This window comes from Epargyreus clarus, unplaced genomic scaffold, assembly GCF_041222505.1.
Source record: "Epargyreus clarus isolate Ecla_fem2 unplaced genomic scaffold, WU_Ecla_fem_2.2 ptg000015l, whole genome shotgun sequence".
NCBI classification, from domain to species: domain Eukaryota; kingdom Metazoa; phylum Arthropoda; class Insecta; order Lepidoptera; family Hesperiidae; genus Epargyreus; species Epargyreus clarus.
This window is the reverse complement of record NW_027332223.1, coordinates 13,394,705-13,414,465: the sequence shown is the minus strand read 5'-3', so window position 1 is coordinate 13,414,465 and position 19,761 is coordinate 13,394,705. Positions and strand designations below refer to the sequence as shown.

The 19,761-nt window shown below is 41.7% G+C and overlaps 1 protein-coding gene across 2 annotated transcripts; it reads left to right on the top strand.

Moving 5' to 3' along the window:
- Positions 1-69: 69 nt before the first annotated feature.
- On the top strand, positions 70-19,574 carry Set2 (SET domain containing 2). Of its 2 annotated transcripts, XM_073080971.1 has the most exons (19): positions 70-226; positions 519-2,262; positions 2,797-2,925; positions 4,579-4,878; positions 5,258-5,348; positions 6,434-6,592; positions 7,010-7,230; positions 7,956-8,104; positions 8,466-8,602; positions 8,694-9,076; positions 9,448-9,607; positions 10,194-10,495; positions 10,823-10,934; positions 11,354-11,519; positions 13,734-13,847; positions 14,166-14,269; positions 15,005-15,169; positions 15,574-15,909; positions 16,323-19,574. In XM_073080971.1, exons 2-19 carry the CDS (start codon positions 545-547, stop codon positions 16,479-16,481), a joined length of 4,905 nt encoding a protein of 1,634 aa, XP_072937072.1. In that variant the 5' UTR covers positions 70-226; positions 519-544; the 3' UTR covers positions 16,482-19,574. The 2 variants fall into 2 exon arrangements, with proteins under 2 accessions (XP_072937072.1, XP_072937073.1); XM_073080972.1 differs by lacking the exon at positions 70-226 and having other exon boundaries at positions 237-2,262.
- The last annotated feature ends 187 nt before the right edge of the window (positions 19,575-19,761 follow it).

Sequence of the window (19,761 nt, the reverse complement as noted above, 5' to 3'; positions counted from 1 at the left end):
GAATTATATATTCTTTAAACATTCATCAAATAATATTGCATATTTTTCAGTTTTACTCTATGCTTATGTATGATGGATGGATGCCATTATTAAAAGTAAAGTAATGGACTAGAGAAAAATGAAGTAGCTTCGCTTACAACACATTTGATTTATTTGTGACAGAGTTTTGTATTATTTATAGTTTTAAAATAAATAAAAAGCATAAACAACCTACCAGAAAGTAATGGTATGTACGAAGATTTACATACGAGTGCGAAAATATTTTTTGTGTGCATCGAACCGGTGGCTACGCTACGTAAACTCTCACTCCGTAAAATATATTTCCAGTATTTAGCACTTCACCAGCAGATCCGTTTACGTTATACCACACTCGACAGATAATTAAGTCGCCCATTTATTTACGGACGCTAATATACAACTTTGTAACAATGACAGATGATATATTATGATAGAAGGAGGTCATTGCGAGCCCAAGCATGTTTCGTACAACAATTGTCACTGAGGTATAATTTTTTCAGGTTGTTTGTTACTGTGTTAAACTACAATGGCAAAGAGAAGAAAACCAACAAGCAAAGTTCCATCGCGCCGTTCCACGCGACGCGGGAAACAGACTGACAGCCAGAACGCTGCGGTCGAGGGCGAGTCCTCTGTGCCTCTCGAGCCACCGAACGCTGAATCTGCGACCGCCGATAAAGACGCAGATGTAGCTGTAGAAGATCTTAACGCTACAAGTGATAATCAGACCCCATGTGAAACTCCGCCTGCGAACCAAAGCTCCGATAATCAGAACGCAAAACCTGGTCTCAGCCTCACGCCAACCGTAGCGCTACACAAGAAGTTCGGCAAGTACCGCTGCTTATTTAACAACGATGAAACATTTACTAAAAAGTATGAAGTGGGTAGTGATAGTGAAACCAATAGCAGCATAGAAATAAGGGTTGTTGATCCATGTGCCAGTTCCGAGTCTGACTCAAATGCTGCCTTGGACACCCCCTCTGACTCTAACAGCGCAGCTTGTCCAAGTCCATTAAGTGTTGTTACAAACACATTGCAAACTAGTTCCAGAGATATATCACCTGCACCAACATTGGAACCAATGCCGGATATTCCTATTAAGACAGAGCTAGAACTCCAGTGTAATGACACAACAGAAACCAACTCTAGTTCTACATCTAAACACACAGTACCTGAGGAAAAATTGTCCGAAGAAAAGGAGCAGCAAGAAAATACAGTGCAAGAGAAGGAGATGGAAAATCAGAACCCAGACATTCCATTAGAAGACCAGTTTGCATATGGTGATGATGAAGTGATAACTGTTGTACAAATAGTGGAGGACGATAATCAGGAGCTTTATTATAATATAAACATAGAGAGTCCAAAGGACCAAATGCACGCTGACCCAAATATTACAATTGAGGATGCAGATAATAAAAAACAGGATACTGATTTCCAGAGCCATTTTGCTAAACTCAACCTATCAACACCAATTGATACTCAAGGGAGTTCATCTATGGACTTTTCTGATATAAGTTATGCAAGGACACCATCCTGTACCACTCCAGATATCCCGTATATAGATCTATGTAGGCCTGATCCGAGCATAACACCAAGTTCAACTCTTTCAGATGACAGTAATTCCTCTAGAATTACAGAACAAAATCAGAACAACTCAAATGATTCATCTGAGTCATCTCCAACTGTAGTGCGAAGGTCTAATCGTATAAAAACTATTAGTAATATGAAACAAAAGACAAAAGGTTATGGTTTAGTCAAAACACCATTGAAAAAAGCATTAATAACACAGACAAAGTTGAAATTGGAAGAATTGAGTTCAGATAGTCAGGAGAAACCTACAGAATTGAATACTTCAACAAGTACCTTACCCTTCCCTGTGCCTTCTGAGATGCCTGTGAAGGTAAAGTCTCGCTGGCGTAGGTCTAGTGAGTTAGAAATGGGGGCAAACTCCCCAGCTATTTCTCCATTAGCTAGTCCAAACTTGCCACAGCGGCTACCTCCGTTAGAAGAAGCACTGAAAGAGGAACAGCCCACGGTTCCTTTGAGCAAAGAGGCGTACGATAGGATAATTGAAGAAAGAATGAATCAGTATGAGCATCTGGATGAAAATGAGTATTTGTGTGAACGAATGATTAGCAAGGAGACTAAGAAGATGATATGTGACTGTTTTATGACCAAAGAAGAGTTAGAACGTGGGGAACTGGCCTGCGGGGAAGATTGTCTCAATAGATTACTTATGATAGAATGGTAAGTTGCTTATTGAACTACTACTTTGTTTTACTTTTAACAGCTTTGTATGTTTTCTTTGGAAAGACATGATTTGCAACATAGCTATGAGGTTTACTTAAAAACCAGAGTTAGTAAGATTTTAGTTTGCTAAATAACTTTGTTAGAATGTTTACATATTTGATAATATTTTCAAAACATTCAATGATTTTTCTATGATCTAAAGATTCAAATTAAATATTAAAAGTATTAACTTAAATGTTAAACAAATTATTATTTAATTTATTTATTTCTGCAAATAAAACAAACTGCATCTTTCTGTAATTTCAACATAGTATTTTATTGTATACATGTGCTTCTGAGTACATTACTAAACTTTCAATGAGGGATTTGTCAGCCTATTAGAGGTACTATGTAAAGCTAAAAACTTCTGGTACATTGTGTATTTACTACTATATTTGTATATTGAAGAACAAACATGGAAATAATAGGTACATAATTTACTAAAAACTAAATTAATTAACTTAGAAATACAAATGTATTGTGTATTTTCAGTAACTCCAGATGTCCAGTAGGGGAGAGGTGTACCAACAGAAGATTTCAGAAGATGGAGAATGGACCCTTAAGAGTATTCTATGCTGATAAAAAGGGATGTGGAGTGGAAGCCTCTGAGGATATACCATCGTAAGTTAAGAGATATTTTCTACTAGCACATTGTTAAATTGAATCATTAACATGCTATGCCATATTGCATTTGGAGTTTTAAAGCTGGGACTCAAAAATCTTGGTCTTAAATTTATTTTTTTGATGTTATAAAGTGGTAAGAATGTAGTTGTACATGATTTTGACAGTCCTAAATAGCACTTGGTTTTATAAGTAATCTTATCATTTATATCTATCCTATTTGACTTTTTCATTTCCAATCATATTTAACAATAATTTGTACTTAATTGAAACAAATTTTATGAATTGTATATTTTGCATTGCGATATAGTGTAATATAGTCCCTATTTTTAGTAAATATTTGGAAATAATATGTCTATCCTATTTGGTTCTCCTTTTAGCATCAAATATCATTTGCCAAGCATTTGCTTTCAACCTTGAATTTAATTATTTATGGAGTTTTCAATATAACATATCTTATTTCAATAATCATACTGTATAACACAAGTATTAAGTTACAATAATGATCATAAATGAGCATTTGCAAATGCACTAATAACACATGTTGCTTGAAATATTTGCTTCATTTTTTTCATAGTTGCTATGTTTTTCAACTGTAGAGAAGATTGCTACGCGAAATGTAGCACATAAACTAATATTAATTAGTTATAAATAAAGTAATTAATTTGTAGATAACAACATTTAAGGCAGGAAAAACGTTTTGTATATTTTCAGCGCTATTAGCAACTTGCTACTGAATTTATAGTTAATCTAATCATGTAAAGATTTAAGTTCCTAGCATGTAGTAGTAGATATTATTAGTACAAAGTCTTAGTAACGAAATAAGTATACATTATACCATCTCATAACCTCATATTACACCAACATAATAATGATAGTGATGAGTGCGAGCCTTGAAGTTCCTTGATAGCTCTATGCTTCTTAACAATAAAGTCTAAAATCTGTCGAGTCACTACTAACGCGGCACGCCCACTCGTACTGCTACCGAGGACACTTGATAAAATAGGCAACACATCTTTAATTGCCAAATCAACAGAGATGTCTTTATGAATTGTCAGTGTAACGATTCTGATGCAACTTTGTTTACTAATTCATAGAGATAATGTGAAATTTAAAGTTTAAAGCTGATAGATTTTGATGCCAATGCGGCGACACTACGTTCACACTTGTTTCTGCTTAATTAGTTACCATACGTAAGGCAGAAATAAGTTGCCCATATATGATAGACTTTAGACAGAAAAATACTAAACATAGGTCTTCCAACTTAGTTCTCACTGACAGCTACACATCTGTGATCGATATTAGGTAGAATAAGACTTAAAATTAGGTGCGTTGTAGTAGTTTTGAAAACAAAAAAAGTTCCTATTTAATTCCGAGTGGGTATTTATTACACAAATACATATAACGTATTTTCGAATGAATTGCGTAGGAAACACGTTATATATAAAATTCTCGTGTCACAATGTTAGTTACCGTACTCCTCCGAAATGGCTTTACTGATTTTCACCAAATTTTATATGCATATTTAGTAGGTACTATCTATTTTTCATACCCCTAAATGATAAGGGTTGTTCACCCTTAACATTTTTTTATTTATATGGCAACACAACATTTGCCGGGTCAGCTAGTAAATACATATAATATTTTTCGCAGAGGTGAATTCCTAATGGAGTACGTCGGGGAAGTGTTAGACTACGAGCAGTTCTACAAGCGGGCACAGGCGTACTCCGACGACAACAACCTCCACCACTACTTCATGTCGTTGAAGGGCGACACGGTGATCGACGCGACCGTCAAGGGCAACATATCGCGCTTCATCAACCACTCGTGCGAACCGAACGCGGAGACACAGAAGTGGACGGTGAACGGAGAGCTCAGGATAGGGTTCTTCAGCAAACGAGACATCGCCCACGGGGAAGAGATCACGTTCGACTACCAGTTTCAGAGGTTTGGGTGAGTTATTATTTAGTTATGTTTTTGGTTTATGATTTTGTTTTTTGAAATTATGATTTAAAATCCTCCCCAAAGGGAAAAGACCGCAAATTGTTCTTTGTTTATTTTTTATATTGTTTTATTTTTTTTAATTAAGACTTTGTAGAATTTTTGTCTGTACTATGTGTGTCTCTGCTTTCTTTGTATATCTGAGTGTATCTTTGATTGCACGTAGCATAAACATTCTGATTTTTTTTACTTGTTTAATTACTGTCTCAATGTTTTTACATATAACATTAATTATTTTTATATATATTTACACTATATAGGCACAGGGTTCTGTGACCGGTTCCAGGTAGTGTTGGTGATAATTGAGTGTGTAACGGTTGTATGCACGCAGTAAGGTGGCGCAGCGGTGCTACTGCGGCGCGGACAACTGCCGCGGTTGGATCGGTGCTGAACCGGATTCGGATGATGATGATTTTGAGGAGGTAGGAAACACTGTAATGTTGTTTAGATTTATATGATACAAAGAGAGATAATTGTAGAATGTTGTTGAGGTTGAATACAAAACAAGGGATAGTATAGCGCTAGGCAAAGGAGTAATGGGGAGGTAGTGGGAGTAATATAAAATGTTGTTGAGATTAATGTGATATAAAATAGAGGAAATAGAAAATTATAAAATGTAGTTGAGATGTGTCTTATTTATGGAACAGGTATAAAAATTAGGTACATATTGTAGATTTACATGACTGTACTGTGCTGTAGTGGTCACCATATTGATCTGCAAAACGAAAGCTCCCGGGTTCGATTCCCAGCGTCGAAATGATGCAATATTTTTTTTAGCTCGTGTCTACTATTTTCTATGTCCGTAATGATAAATTGACAGGTGATTTGCATACTTATTTCAAACGAAAGACGTGTATGTTATTTGTTGTGAAGTACATTTTCCCTGACACAATATCGACCGTTCGTCGTAGACATACATCGCGGATGCATAATTTATCAGATCACATCGGTCTCAATGTAATTTCTGTTGAAAAACATTGAAATCATTGGAATAATTCATGGCAGTACAAAACAAGCTTGCATTGCATGAGTGGACACGCAAATACCTTTTTTATTTATTTTAAACAGATCTTTTGTCGTTGTTCTCGATCGGGCATAATTTTTTCGTGTGTATCATATTGTCCAGTGTAGTTACGACTGCGATGGGGGAATAATGGCACTACTGAACCAAATGTTCACGTTTATGCCGCCTGTATACTTTTTTGTTACGACGTGCAATTACTACGAGGTAAAATAATAATTGTACTCATTGCAAGCTGGTATTATAAGACTAAATGATTTAGTTATGGTGATATGAAAGATGATAGCACCTCTATAAGGCTGTAGTTTTGGATGCTATCTCATATTTGCATCCTATAGTTGCATAGTTGCGTCCTAGTAAATTGCGCATGCTGCTGTCACAAGACGAAATACAAATTGTGGTAGTGATACAACCACATGTCTTGTTCTTTCATATCAGTATTTTTGTTTGGTAGGTGCGTGTTCTCATTATTTTTGTTTGCATCAGGAGGAGGAAGACGTGTCTACCTCCAAGTCTGGCGCGACGGAGTCGTCTGAAGAGTCGAGAGTGACTGACGCGTCGGTGGAGCAACCGTCCATCGTCCGGAAACCCAGGAAGCAGAGGAAATACAAGCCACAAGCACCAGACCTGGTTCAAGATGCGGATGTGAGTTATTTATAGCTTTAGTAACTTGGTTTTATAATAATTTTGTACTTAGTTCAGAGTTAAATTTTCTATCAATAAAATGATTTAATTAATGAATTAATGTCGTTCGATCAAGAAGTTTAAGCATTTTCGTTGGTTTGATGACACTCATACCCTCCATTACTCCATTTTGGATGTGTATCAATGGTTATCCACTTCGAGGTAGATTAAGATAATTTAGGGTGGATTTGAAGCTAAAAAAATTACTATATTGTAATTACACACATAAATGTGTTATACATTTAATGTGCAGCTGTTGTTCAAGCTCGTGACTGACTCTAATAAAATTGGAAAAACCACTGAAATGAAAAAAAAACGATAATGTATTAATATTTATTTATTTAATTTGAATCGATTTCAAGATATTTTCATTTGTAGATCGAAGAGGACCTGGAGGTGCTCAACCGTACGGGCATCAAGAACCAGAGCCACACGCTGCGGCTGTCGCGTACGGTGGTCCGCGCGAAGACGCGCCGCGCGCAGACCGCACTGCTGCGACTGTTGCGCGACGCGGACCTGCCGTGTCGCCGACTGTTCCTCGACTATCGCGGCTTGAGGCTGCTGGCGCCGTGGTGCACCGACGCGCCGCTTGACTTCAAGTACGTTCTGGAACTTTCTTACGTAACGAGTGCGTAGACAAGTACGTTGGTCCGAGTACAGACCGCGCTACTGCGTCTGTTGCGCGACGCGAACCTGCCGTGTCGCCGGCTGTTCCTCGACGATCGCGGCTTGAGGCTGCTGGCGCCGTGGTGTACCAACCCGCCGCTTGACTTCAAGTACGTTCTGGAATTTTCTTACGTAACGAGTGGGTAGTCGCGAAGACGTGCCGCGCGCAGACCGTACTACTGCGATTGCTGTGTGACGCGGATTTACCGTGTCGCCGGCTGTTCCTCGACTATCGCGGCTTGAGGCTGCTGGCGCCGTGGTGCACCGACGCGCCTCTTGACTTCAAGTACGTTCTGGAACTTTCTTGCGTAACGAGTGGGTAATCGTACACGGTGGTCCGCGTAAAGACGCGCCGCGCATAGGCTCATTTAAGAGCTTCCTTACGTATCCAAGCGTCCTATAAAAATGCGGGAGTCGTCATGTGGTTCACGCACACTGGGGATGAGGGAGGAGACTATTAATATAATCCTAGTTTGGGATTTTTAGTGTAGAAAGTGTCATTTATTTATAACTATTATGTGCTGTAGTGTCTTATATAACCCTCCCAGTTTCCTTGTTCCAGCAGATGTTGTATAAGGCCACTATCGAATTAAATACAAACCTACGTGTACATGGTGCGTCATTTCTCCGCCAATCAATACGTAAATTATTGTTGCAGGCTAGAAATGCTCCAGACGGTGGACCGGCTGCCGATCCCCAACAAGACGATGGTGCAGGAGAGCCGCTTCTTCACGATCGTGGAGCGCTGGCTCAGCTGCAGCGACGTGCCGCCCGCCGAACCGCCCGTGTTTATTGATGAGTCTACTGGTATGTGACTATATCTGGAACATTGTAAAATGTTAACTGTTGTTGCTTCAGTCAAAAGTTTACAGCTCACATAGTGCTATACAAATCTTGGTGTCAGGATAAAAGAAAATCTAAATTATCATCACTACAGCAAAGCTTCTTGATTGCTCATCATATTATTATGAAATAGAAGTTAACGCCTTAGTTTAAGGGCAGACATTTGCTTAAGTTTAAGAACAAAAATTTGCATATAATCTCATGTATGCAACTGCAGATTTTGATGTAGGATATGATTCTCATAGTGGAATACATCGGATCACAGAAGATTAAACTGGAATGTAAGAGATCATAGCTGTAATTTACACATTAATATCTGTTTCAGGTTTGCCCATAGACTTGCCGAATAGAACGCCACAAGATACGGCGGCCATTGCAGAGAAGAATAAAGAAAACCTTGCCATGTTGGAGAAAATCAAAGATCTCTCAAACCAATTATTGGAAAGATGGTCGAGTTTAAAGGTTAGAATTTGTATTATGATTTTATACTTTGACTTTGACTATATTATACGTGTGTAAATGTGCCTTTGATTGACTTCTTATACATTTGTAGGAGGTATTTAAAATCCCCAAAAAGGAGCGAATACAACAAATGAAGGAGCACGAACGGCAAGCGAATGTGGAGCGTAGAGCCGCCGACTCCAGCGGCACGAGAGACAGAGACAGAGAGAGGCGGGAGGAGCGAGACAGGCGAGAAGAACGCGAACACCGGGAGAGGGACAGAGAGAGGGAAAGGGACAGAGATAGAGAGCGGGAACGCGAGAGGGAAAGGGAAAGAGAGCGCGAACGGGAGAGGGAGAAGGAGAGAGACAGGGAGCGCGAGAGGGAGAGAGATAGGTATAGAGACCGCGAGCGAGAGAGGGAACGGGAGAGGGATAGAGACGATAGGGATAGACGGAAAAGAAGAAGCAGCCCAGAAGGAAGAAGAAGTATCAGGTGAGCTGAATAGATTACTCTTATTTTCGGTTATAACTTACATTCAATTATTTATGAATAACTTGCATTAAAAATTTGTAGAGTATCTGAATATACCTTTAAGAAATGGCTTTTTTACTTTGGAGAAGCATGATGGCATGGTCCACATTAATATTTTATCACACGTCGTAAAATAAAAGCAGTTTTACACAGTTGCTCGAAGTAGTGAACTTACTTTATTAGTATTTTTTTGTTTGGTAGCTAGTAACAAATACTTTGTGTTATCCAAAAAAATAAAAAGAAAAATTTATGGTTATTATTAAATCTATGGTTGAATTTCGACTTCTGGATGATTCGTAATAAATTACTAATTCGGTTGTTGTGTTGCTCAGGTTGAGCGAGCGCGTGCTGGCGGCGGTGCCCCCGATGAGCAAGGAGGAGCGGCGGCGCGCGTTCGCGGAGGCGGCGGCCGCGGCGGACGAGTCGCGGCGCGCGCGCGACCAGCCCGCGTGGCCGCGCGCGCCCTACTGGTCGCAGGAGGGGTTCGCGCAGGTGACGACACTGGTTTTGTTTTTTTTTTTATTTTATTTTTTTTTAATTTAGTGCAGTGCTTATCATGTGTAATACGCGTTCTTGGAGGCGGCGGCCGCGGCGTCCTAGTCGCGGCGCGCCGTACTGGTCGCAGGAGGGGTTCGCGCAGGTGATGACGTATTTGTTTTTTTTTTTTTTAATTTAATTTAATGCAGTTGCGTATCATTGATATAGCCCGCGCCAAAGTGCTATTCCGCTCTGAAGTTATTGCACGCAGGTGTAGTCAGCGAGCCAGTGGAGTCGAACAAAGCATATACACCGTACCAACAGTAAGGGCACACTAACGCAACTATGTACCCGTGGGCGAGAGTGGGCAGCGGAGGGTGCCGGGGGGATACATAATATTGTTGCACGTAGATGTGAATAGTAAATGTTGCATGTAAAACATCCGAAATCTATCTACCTTAAATCCAGGAGGTAGTCTGATACTTATGCACTTATGTTACTGGTAGGCATTTCTATCCCAGAATCGTTTCATTTTTTGTATATTTTAATATTAAATTGAGATATATTATTCCCGTCTTTCATTTTTCATTTTTTTTCTAAGATGTTCCCACCGGGTATGATAAGCGGTGGGCCGAACATGATGAACAACGGTCAGAACATGATGAGCGGCGCCCCCAATATGATGGGCGGTCCCAACATGCTGGCGCCAAACATGATGTCCGCGCCCAACATGATGGCGCCTGGTACCAACAACATGATGCCGGGCATGGTCCCCGGCATGATGCCGGGCGTGATGCAGGACATACCGCCGGAGTGGATTGGACCGAATGGGGAATATCAGGGACCCCCCGGATTCTGTCCGCCTTTCCCCGGAGCGCAACAATTTTGCATGCCTCAGCATAAGTACGTGATTTTTACAATATAATATAACAGTATACTGCACTATAGAAAATAAACCTTGCTTCGTTCTTACTTATTTTTCTTCGTGAATTAAAAATACATACGTATTAATACATGATGAATAACGTAATAAAATTATTTTTTTGAATTGGTCCTAGAAGTTCGTTTTATAAAAATATAATAGTAATAATAGTAAAAAAATCTTAAAATAATATACTCACTGCATACTGGCCAATATCTGCTCCAATACCAGTTATTTTAAACTGAATACACTGAATCTAAAATGATTTACGTATCAATATACTTTACAATACTCTCGTATTGTAACAGCATGCTGAGCATGGGCGGGTTCGGGATGGGCGGCTACGTGTTCGGCGCGATGGGCGCCCCGTACTCGCAGCCGCCGCCCGCTCTGCCGCGCTCGCTCGACCAATCTGCACACGTACGTACACACTTACAGATATCTGTATTATATTAGATAAAAATATATGGAGTTGAGAAATATCTGACTTTAGATTTACATTGTTAATAAGTTCGCGTGTTTTACAGTCAATTACTAAATTAGTGGGAGTGTCTTTTCGTCAAAATTTACTTTATATTAGAAAGCCCTTGACTCTCGCAAACATATAATAACAGATATAATAGCGACCTATATAGTCACTTAAAATTTAGGTTATAAATAAGCTGAGTTCAATTGTTTCTTTCACCCCTTATTTTTCATATCTCAATACCTTGTGAACTTGCGGTAGATATATTCTGTAAAGAATCTATTTGGAATAAAATATTTTTGATTTTATTTGGTTTAACTGTGTCATCAAAATGTATAAAAGAAGGTGAGCTGAGCTAAGTAATCTTTGATAGATACAAAACGTGGATCCGTGCCACGACCTGACGCTGGACGAGAGCCCCGAGGAGGTGGTGCTGCCGTCGCAGTGGCGCTCGGCGCAGGACGCGCGCGGCCGCACCTACTACTACCACGTGAAGCTGCGGCAGCCGCGCTGGACCCCGCCCACCCCGCCGCAACCCGGTACACCCCGCCCCACACTATACACCACCACCACCACTACCACGTGAAGCTGCGGCAGCCGCGCTGGACCCCGCCCACCCCGCCGCAACCCGGTACACCCCGCCCCACACTATACACCACCACCACCACTACCACGTGAAGCTGCGGCAGCCGCGCTGGACCCCGCCCACCCCGCCGCAACCCGGTACACCCCGCCCCACACTATACACCACCACCACTACCACGTGAAGCTGCGGCAGCCGCGCTGGACCCCGCCCACCCCGCCGCAACCCGGTACACCCCGCCCCACACTATACACCACCACCACCACTACCACGTGAAGCTGCGGCAGCCGCGCTGGACCCCGCCCACCCCGCCGCAACCCGGTACACCCCGCCCCACACTATACACCACCACCACCACTACCACGTGAAGCTGCGGCAGCCGCGCTGGACCCCGCCCACCCCGCCGCAACCCGGTACACCCCGCCCCACACTATACACCACCACCACCACTACCACGTGAAGCTGCGGCAGCCGCGCTGGACCCCGCCCACCCCGCCGCAACCCGGTACACCCCGCCCCACACTATACACCACCACCACTACCACGTGAAGCTGCGGCAGCCGCGCTGGACCCCGCCCACCCCGCCGCAACCCGGTACACCCCGCCCCACACTATACACCACCACCACCACTACCACGTGAAGCTGCGGCAGCCGCGCTGGACCCCGCCCACCCCGCCGCAACCCGGTACACCCCGCCCCACACTATACACCACCACCACCACTACCACGTGAAGCTGCGGCAGCCGCGCTGGACCCCGCCCACCCCGCCGCAACCCGGTACACCCCGCCCCACACTATACACCACCACCACCACTACCACGTGAAGCTGCGGCAGCCGCGCTGGACCCCGCCCACCCCGCCGCAACCCGGTACACCCCGCCCCACACTATACACCACCACCACCACTACCACGTGAAGCTGCGGCAGCCGCGCTGGACCCCGCCCACCCCGCCGCAACCCGGTACACCCCGCCCCACACTATACACCACCACCACCACTACCACGTGAAGCTGCGGCAGCCGCGCTGGACCCCGCCCACCCCGCCGCAACCCGGTACACCCCGCCCCACACTATACACCACCACCACCACTACCACGTGAAGCTGCGGCAGCCGCGCTGGACCCCGCCCACCCCGCCGCAACCCGGTACACCCCGCCCCACACTATACACCACCACCACCACTACCACGTGAAGCTGCGGCAGCCGCGCTGGACCCCGCCCACCCCGCCGCAACCCGGTACACCCCGCCCCACACTATACACCACCACCACCACTACCACGTGAAGCTGCGGCAGCCGCGCTGGACCCCGCCCACCCCGCCGCAACCCGGTACACCCCGCCCCACACTATACACCACCACCACCACTACCACGTGAAGCTGCGGCAGCCGCGCTGGACCCCGCCCACCCCGCCGCAACCCGGTACACCCCGCCCCACACTATACACCACCACCACTACCACGTGAAGCTGCGGCAGCCGCGCTGGACCCCGCCCACCCCGCCGCAACCCGGTACACCCCGCCCCACACTATACACCACCACCACTACCACGTGAAGCTGCGGCAGCCGCGCTGGACCCCGCCCACCCCGCCGCAACCCGGTACACCCCGCCCCACACTATACACCACCACCACTACCACGTGAAGCTGCGGCAGCCGCGCTGGACCCCGCCCACCCCGCCGCACCCCGGTACACCCCGTCCCACGCTATGCATAACTATTTTTATTTATTTACTTTTTGCAAAATACACACAACTTACAAGAAAATATAGGCAATATGCGATGCCCTCAGAGGGCGTTTTTAATAATATCGGAGTAACAGACGACAATGCAGTCCACCTGATGGTATGTAGCTTGTGATATCTGTAATCGACTCCAGATAAGATTAGTTTCATACTTGAGCTCAGCTACAGATGCGTCAGTATCTCTGTGGACTAAGCTAGAATGCCTCGGAAAAGTATGTCTCCATACCATACCCTTCAAACCAGAACACAGCAGCGCTTGACTATTGTTATTAGGCAGAAATAGGTGTGGCGGTGGTGCCGCCAGAGTTGAATCACAAAGGGTTCTACCACATTCAAATCTACGACATCACACACCATTTTTAAAAATAGAATAGGGAAAGATCAATTTTCCGTAAAATATGTTTGTAACTATTCTTTTGTTTTTAGGAGACAGTTCTTCAGAGGATGAGACAGAGCAACCGATGAGTGCACTGGACACTGCTGTTATCCGACGCCAAGCGAAAGGGAAACTTGTTGAAGGAGTCAATGGAATATACGAAGGTAATATGTTCTCCGATTGAAATATATGATTATAGATGTAGAGTCCGCGGCAAACTTCTAGTCCGTTCTGAATATAGAAATGAGTCGCTTCGCAACAGCAAATTGTAGATATTAGCGGGACAAAGACAGCCTGCGGGTACATAGCTGCGTTAGTGTGCCCTTACGTCGCTACGGAGTATATGCTTGTGGTTGTGTTCGACCGCATTGGCTCTCTGACTACTCCAGCGTGCAACAACTTTAGAGCGTACCGGAACTTTGTCACGGACTTTACTATTTCAATGTATGTTAACTGTATTGGTAAAATATTTCTGTTGACAGTGATAAAAGATGAACCGCATAATGGTTTAATACCCGATCACGCCTTGCTGACCGTGAGGCCACGCAAACGAAGACCAGGTCTTGTCTCAGAGAGACCTATTAGTGTAAGTGTCTCTATTTTATTACGCTTTTTTTTAATTATAATGCAGAGTATAGATAATGCTAGGTAGTTTATATTGAAGTATTGCATTTATATTATATGGCAATGGTTCGTGCTACATACTAGCTTTCCGCCCGCATGTAAAGATGGACATTGTTTTTTTAAATGCTATGGAATTTGAAAATTAAAAAGTCGGTTAAAAAATCATGACGTCATGAAAATCGTGATGAAATTCATGGTTTGGAGAAACTTAAATTTAGTTGTTGTAGTAGTTACAGAAATCACAAAAAAATACCACAGGATTGCATCAAGAATTTTTACGGCGTCGTGACTTTACGACTGTACAACGGCATGATGTCGCAACGTGTCACGACTCACGATGCGATTCCTAATTGAGTGTATGATCCAGCCGTAATGTCCACTACATTCGTCATCTTTGTCGGGCGAATAGTTTACATCAAATGTATTGAGATTATTTTACAGCCAAAAAAGTTTAGGGCTTACATATTATATCACAGTTATTCAATCAGTAAAATATGTCAGGGCAATTATATAGGCAAAATTTTTGCGAGGCGGAAATGCATATTTTAAATAACTTTCTATCTTTCAATGGAAGCAGCCTGCACAAAAACGGCGATATATCTACGTAAGTTTTTATATTGAAACAACGTTTCTTGATTACGCCACGGGGCGGCGCCACCGTTTCATATCGCATTTTATTCGTTTACTTTTTATGCAGCCACGTACCGAAGAGGACAAGCTAGCTGGCAGGTTGGAAATAAAGCGATACAAACAGACCAAGGAGAAACTGCGGCGGCGGCGGGAGAAGCTGCTGCAGAAAGTGAGGCTGCTGGCTGCGGCGCGCCACCGCCGCGGCAAGGAGCTCACTAATAGAGATCTCAAGGTTTGCGTGCTGTTTATAATTCCAACTGATTCCACTGTATCTTAATGATGTCAGTTCAGGATATTGAGCCTGAACTGACATCGTTAAGAAATTACCGCGTGAAATGCTACTGTCTAGTTTTACAGTTAACACGAAAAAATGGCCTTATTTTGTTCAATGACGTCATATTCCACAGTACAATAGAGACCTAGGAGGCTTAATAGAGGAATAGATTCATTACAGATATTCGTATTTTTATTATTGTTATGCCAAGTCAATAACGCGTGACTGTTTGTATGTTTTATGTCAGAAACCGCTCACCATAATAAAAAAAAAATGTCTGTGTGGCCAGTTATAGCTTGAGAGATAAGACATGTTTGTAACGTTGTTCAAACCCATATTTAGGTTAACATTTTAATTTACAGCTGGTAGAACTCGACGAGTCAGATAGCGATACGGACGATTCGGACGACGCGAGCGAGAAGTCCGCGCTGGCGGCAGCAACATCCCCGCAGATGGAGTCGCCGCCGCCCGCGGTGGCTTCGCCCTCGCTCGCGGTCGCTGCGCCCTCGCCCGTGCCCGTGGTGGCGCCCGTACCCGCGGTACCCGTGGACCCTGAGGAAGCGGCGCGCAGAATTAAGGAGCAGTTCCGCTGCAGCATGGCCCGCGTCATGGTGCAACACCTCAACCCTTACAGGCACTCGGACGCGCCCGCCGGAAGGATTACGTCCACGGCGGATTTCAAACATTTGGCGAGGAAGGTCGGTGCTCTTGTATACTAAGAATTTGTGTAGATTTGAGTTGGAGTTATTACAACAAAATTCATTTCGTAATGAAGTTGACGAAAGTATTTATAATGATTACTTTTTACTTTTAAATAAAATTTAAGCAGAGAGAAGTAAATGGTATTTTCATTTTGTGTCAGGGATTCTCTCCCCTACTTTTGAAATATTAAGAATTTGCGCCTAATAAGACAATATGATACGGGAAAAGATGATGAGAAGGATGAGAAAAGGACATTAAGAGCTCAATTGATATTGTATTATATTTTATAATATAAAATTAAAAAAATACATTTTAATCTGTGAAGTTATAATGATTTGTGAATTATAGAGTTATGTTTGTCATGTCTTTTCATAATTTCAGTAGTAAAAACAAAATATTTTCTTTCCAGTTAACACATTTCGTGATGCTGAAAGAGTTGAAACACTGCCGCACTGTCGAAGAGCTGGTGGTGACAGACTCGGTGCGATCGAAGGCGAAGATGTTCGTGCGCAAGTACATGGCGAAGTTCGGGCCGGTGTACCGCCGCCCGCCCGAGGAGGCAGACTAGCGGCCGCTCGGGGCGCCCATAATGGACGTCCTTGAAATTGATTAGTGTAACCTATGTGGATGGAAAGAACACTGAGAATAATAATTGGCTTCGACGAGCTGAGCTGTTCACTTGAAGATACTGTGTGTATTTGTCTATGGACAGAGAGAACACTATTTGAAAGTGTGGCTGACGTCATGACAACTAGTGAAGTGCTAAAGGCCAGTATGTGACCATTCAAGAATAAGGATAGTGTGGTTATAGTGGCAACATTTAGTAAAGTTAAAGCAATGTGGGTATTACAAGTCAAAGAGATGTGAAGTCAAACAGAATGAAGTGTGGCGTGTTTTAACAATGTATAGTGATTGTGAAATGAAGTGAAATTGTGAAAGTCTTTTTGATGTGACACAAGTGTTTTGTATAGGAATATGTGAACTCGTGATGAGTAGGATACAATATAGTGACTATATTTGATTTATATATTATGGAAATAGAAACTTTTATTAAAAGAGTCAATGTCAGTAGTAAAATAGCCATTTTGGAACACTCATAGAGGTTTGGAACGGAGAACACAAATCCAAAGTCCTTATTTAAATGTTTGCCTAGCCATGGATAGAACCCGGAATCTTTAGATCAATATTTAGACCTCTACAGAAGGTTCATTATAGTGTTATAAATGTCTTAAATTCATTGGTTTATCGAATATGACAATATTTTTAATACGCATAGGAAACAATTTCATCATTAAATGAATTTATTGATATTCATTAAATAATGTATTGATCATTTATTTTTCTACTTAGGACAAGAGTCGCATTTGTTACATTATAAGGCAAATCCATAGTATACAGTAGGGGCCCTTTTCCTGTCACACAGTGGCCACATGATCTGGTCCATATGAGTGCCACTCTCTTCCAATAGTTTCATAGAAACAAAATATACCTTTCCTCTCATGTAAGCTGTTTTTCGTGTCATGTGTGTAAGCATGACAATCTAATATATGTCTAGATGTCGTTTTGATAATAGTGTTTGATGTTTTAAGAGCCTCATTGCATAAGGTTTTCTTTTAAATTAACCCTATATGATAATTTAGATACAAGATTTAGTTAAAGCCGTCATTATTTTGACTTGCATTTGACCAGTTTTATTGTTTATGATTTGGAGTTTGTTACTCAAATAATGTAGTAAAAAGCAAACTAAATCTGTCACTAAGTAAGATGACCACATGAACTGTTTTAAATGGATACCAGCCATCATATCTCCTTTGATGGATAGAAACTGTGTAATGATTGCTTAGTAACAAGCTAACATGCTTTGTAATATCTCGTGTACTTCAGACCTGCACATCATGAATTATTTGATGCTGGAAAAAACATGAGAATGGCAAAAGTCAAAAAGCCAAGAGGTCAAGAATGATTTTAATCTCAGTTATGTCAACTATTACGTGTTCTCTAGTTACACTTTTAGTTTATTGAAGTTGTTTTGTATGAAATAACAATAACAATTTTAAACTTCAACATGAATACAAATTAACCTGTCGTTACCACAGGTGTTCTCCTATTTTATCCTTAGACATAAATATATATAGGTTAACAGATAAATTTGTAAATATTATATAGGATTCAAGCAATTATAAATTAAGTCCAATCACTATTTCTAGTTTGCTGTATAAATGCGATGCACTGTATTTAAAACTGAAAGATTTACAGATACAATATTTTCTATTTTCACTGAAATTAGGCTATTTATTTTTATTATGATGTCTCTGCGATTTTTAGCGAATATAATGTTGTTTTAGAAGATATCTCGAATATGATGTATGAATAAATACAATGATTTAAGTACACAGTATTATTTATAGGCAATTGACATCTTTTTAATGTCGTTCATGAGTCAGTTTTGTGTTTTGTCGAGAAATGTTTTATGTGTCGACTCAATGTTCGTCCTATTTTAAGTTGACATTAAAAAACTAAGATAATTTTACTGATGGTAAAACCTGAGTCGTGAGTGTGTAAAGGTATTCCAGGATTAAGTAGTGTAGAAGTCGCGAATCTAGAGATTGAAGTTAATGTGCATGTTATATGTGAAAGAAACTATGTTTCTCCGCATATAACACTTAAGTCATACTTAAGATGATATAAGTAACTTTTACAATTTTAGCAGTGGTATCAGTTTTTTAGACTTATTTTTTATGCAGTTGAAACAAGCAGATATAAAGAGATATCTTCGTTTTGTAAAGTTTAAAAAGGAACAGCAAGAAGTGTAGGATTATTTAATTGAATACGCCACTAACAACTAGGTCTCAAGCTCAAGATTCGTGAGAGTAGTTTCATGTCGATTCATACGAATATCTTTACTTCTGAGAGAGTCAGCAGTTTGATAGTGTGTTCCTCTGTAATATATCACTTGTATGCGTGACGTCCGCGGGTAGGTCCACGCCGACACCGACTACACTGAACAGTTGAATACAAATGTTGTAACTTATCATTTAAACTATTCTCTTAGTTTATTTGCTCTTTCCTCAGTCAGGTATTACGCCGTCATTGAAGTATTATGTAAGCACAATTTCACTATTTCCCAACTAGCGTGTCTACTAAAATTTGTATCTTATTTTGTTAGCTTGCTAGATTAGAATCTAGTAAAATTATATTTATTTTGCGGACGTAATCACCATTCGGACCTTCCCGCCCCCATGTTATCGAAGGTAACCGAATCAAAGATCCCTACTCCCCTTTGATCAATGTAGGTCCCACCTTTGGTCCTTTTCTAGTACGTAAATGATGCGCAGACTCAGCGTGGTGAAATATACTACCGGCCTCCTAGCGGAGTTTCGTATCCAAATGTTATAGACAACGATTCGAAATTTTGAGCCAATCATGAAATGAAGCCTATGAAATAAGTGTTTTTGAATTATTTGTAGTAGATGTAAATATTGTAAATAAAACAGAGTGTAGTAGTGATTTTTCTCTGATAGAGACGAAGGACTATTTTTATTTGTAGCATAGTTTATAGCTTGCGAATGGCATAAGAATGATGTGCATGTCCTACAAGCTGTACATAGACGTGGCGATCGAAGCTGTAAGAACAAGTAAAATGTTATTTCTTTTAATATAACCTTGTTTTATTTAATTACCAAATATGAGTGCAGTTAGATAAGTTTATGTGTTCAAAAACAATATTGACAATAATATTAAAACCCACTTACAGTATATATAATAAATATTTGTATAGAACAATTGATGGCAAAATCCTTGGCGGTTCAACTCCGCAGGTAACGGCGCCGCACGTGTTCAAGTTTGAT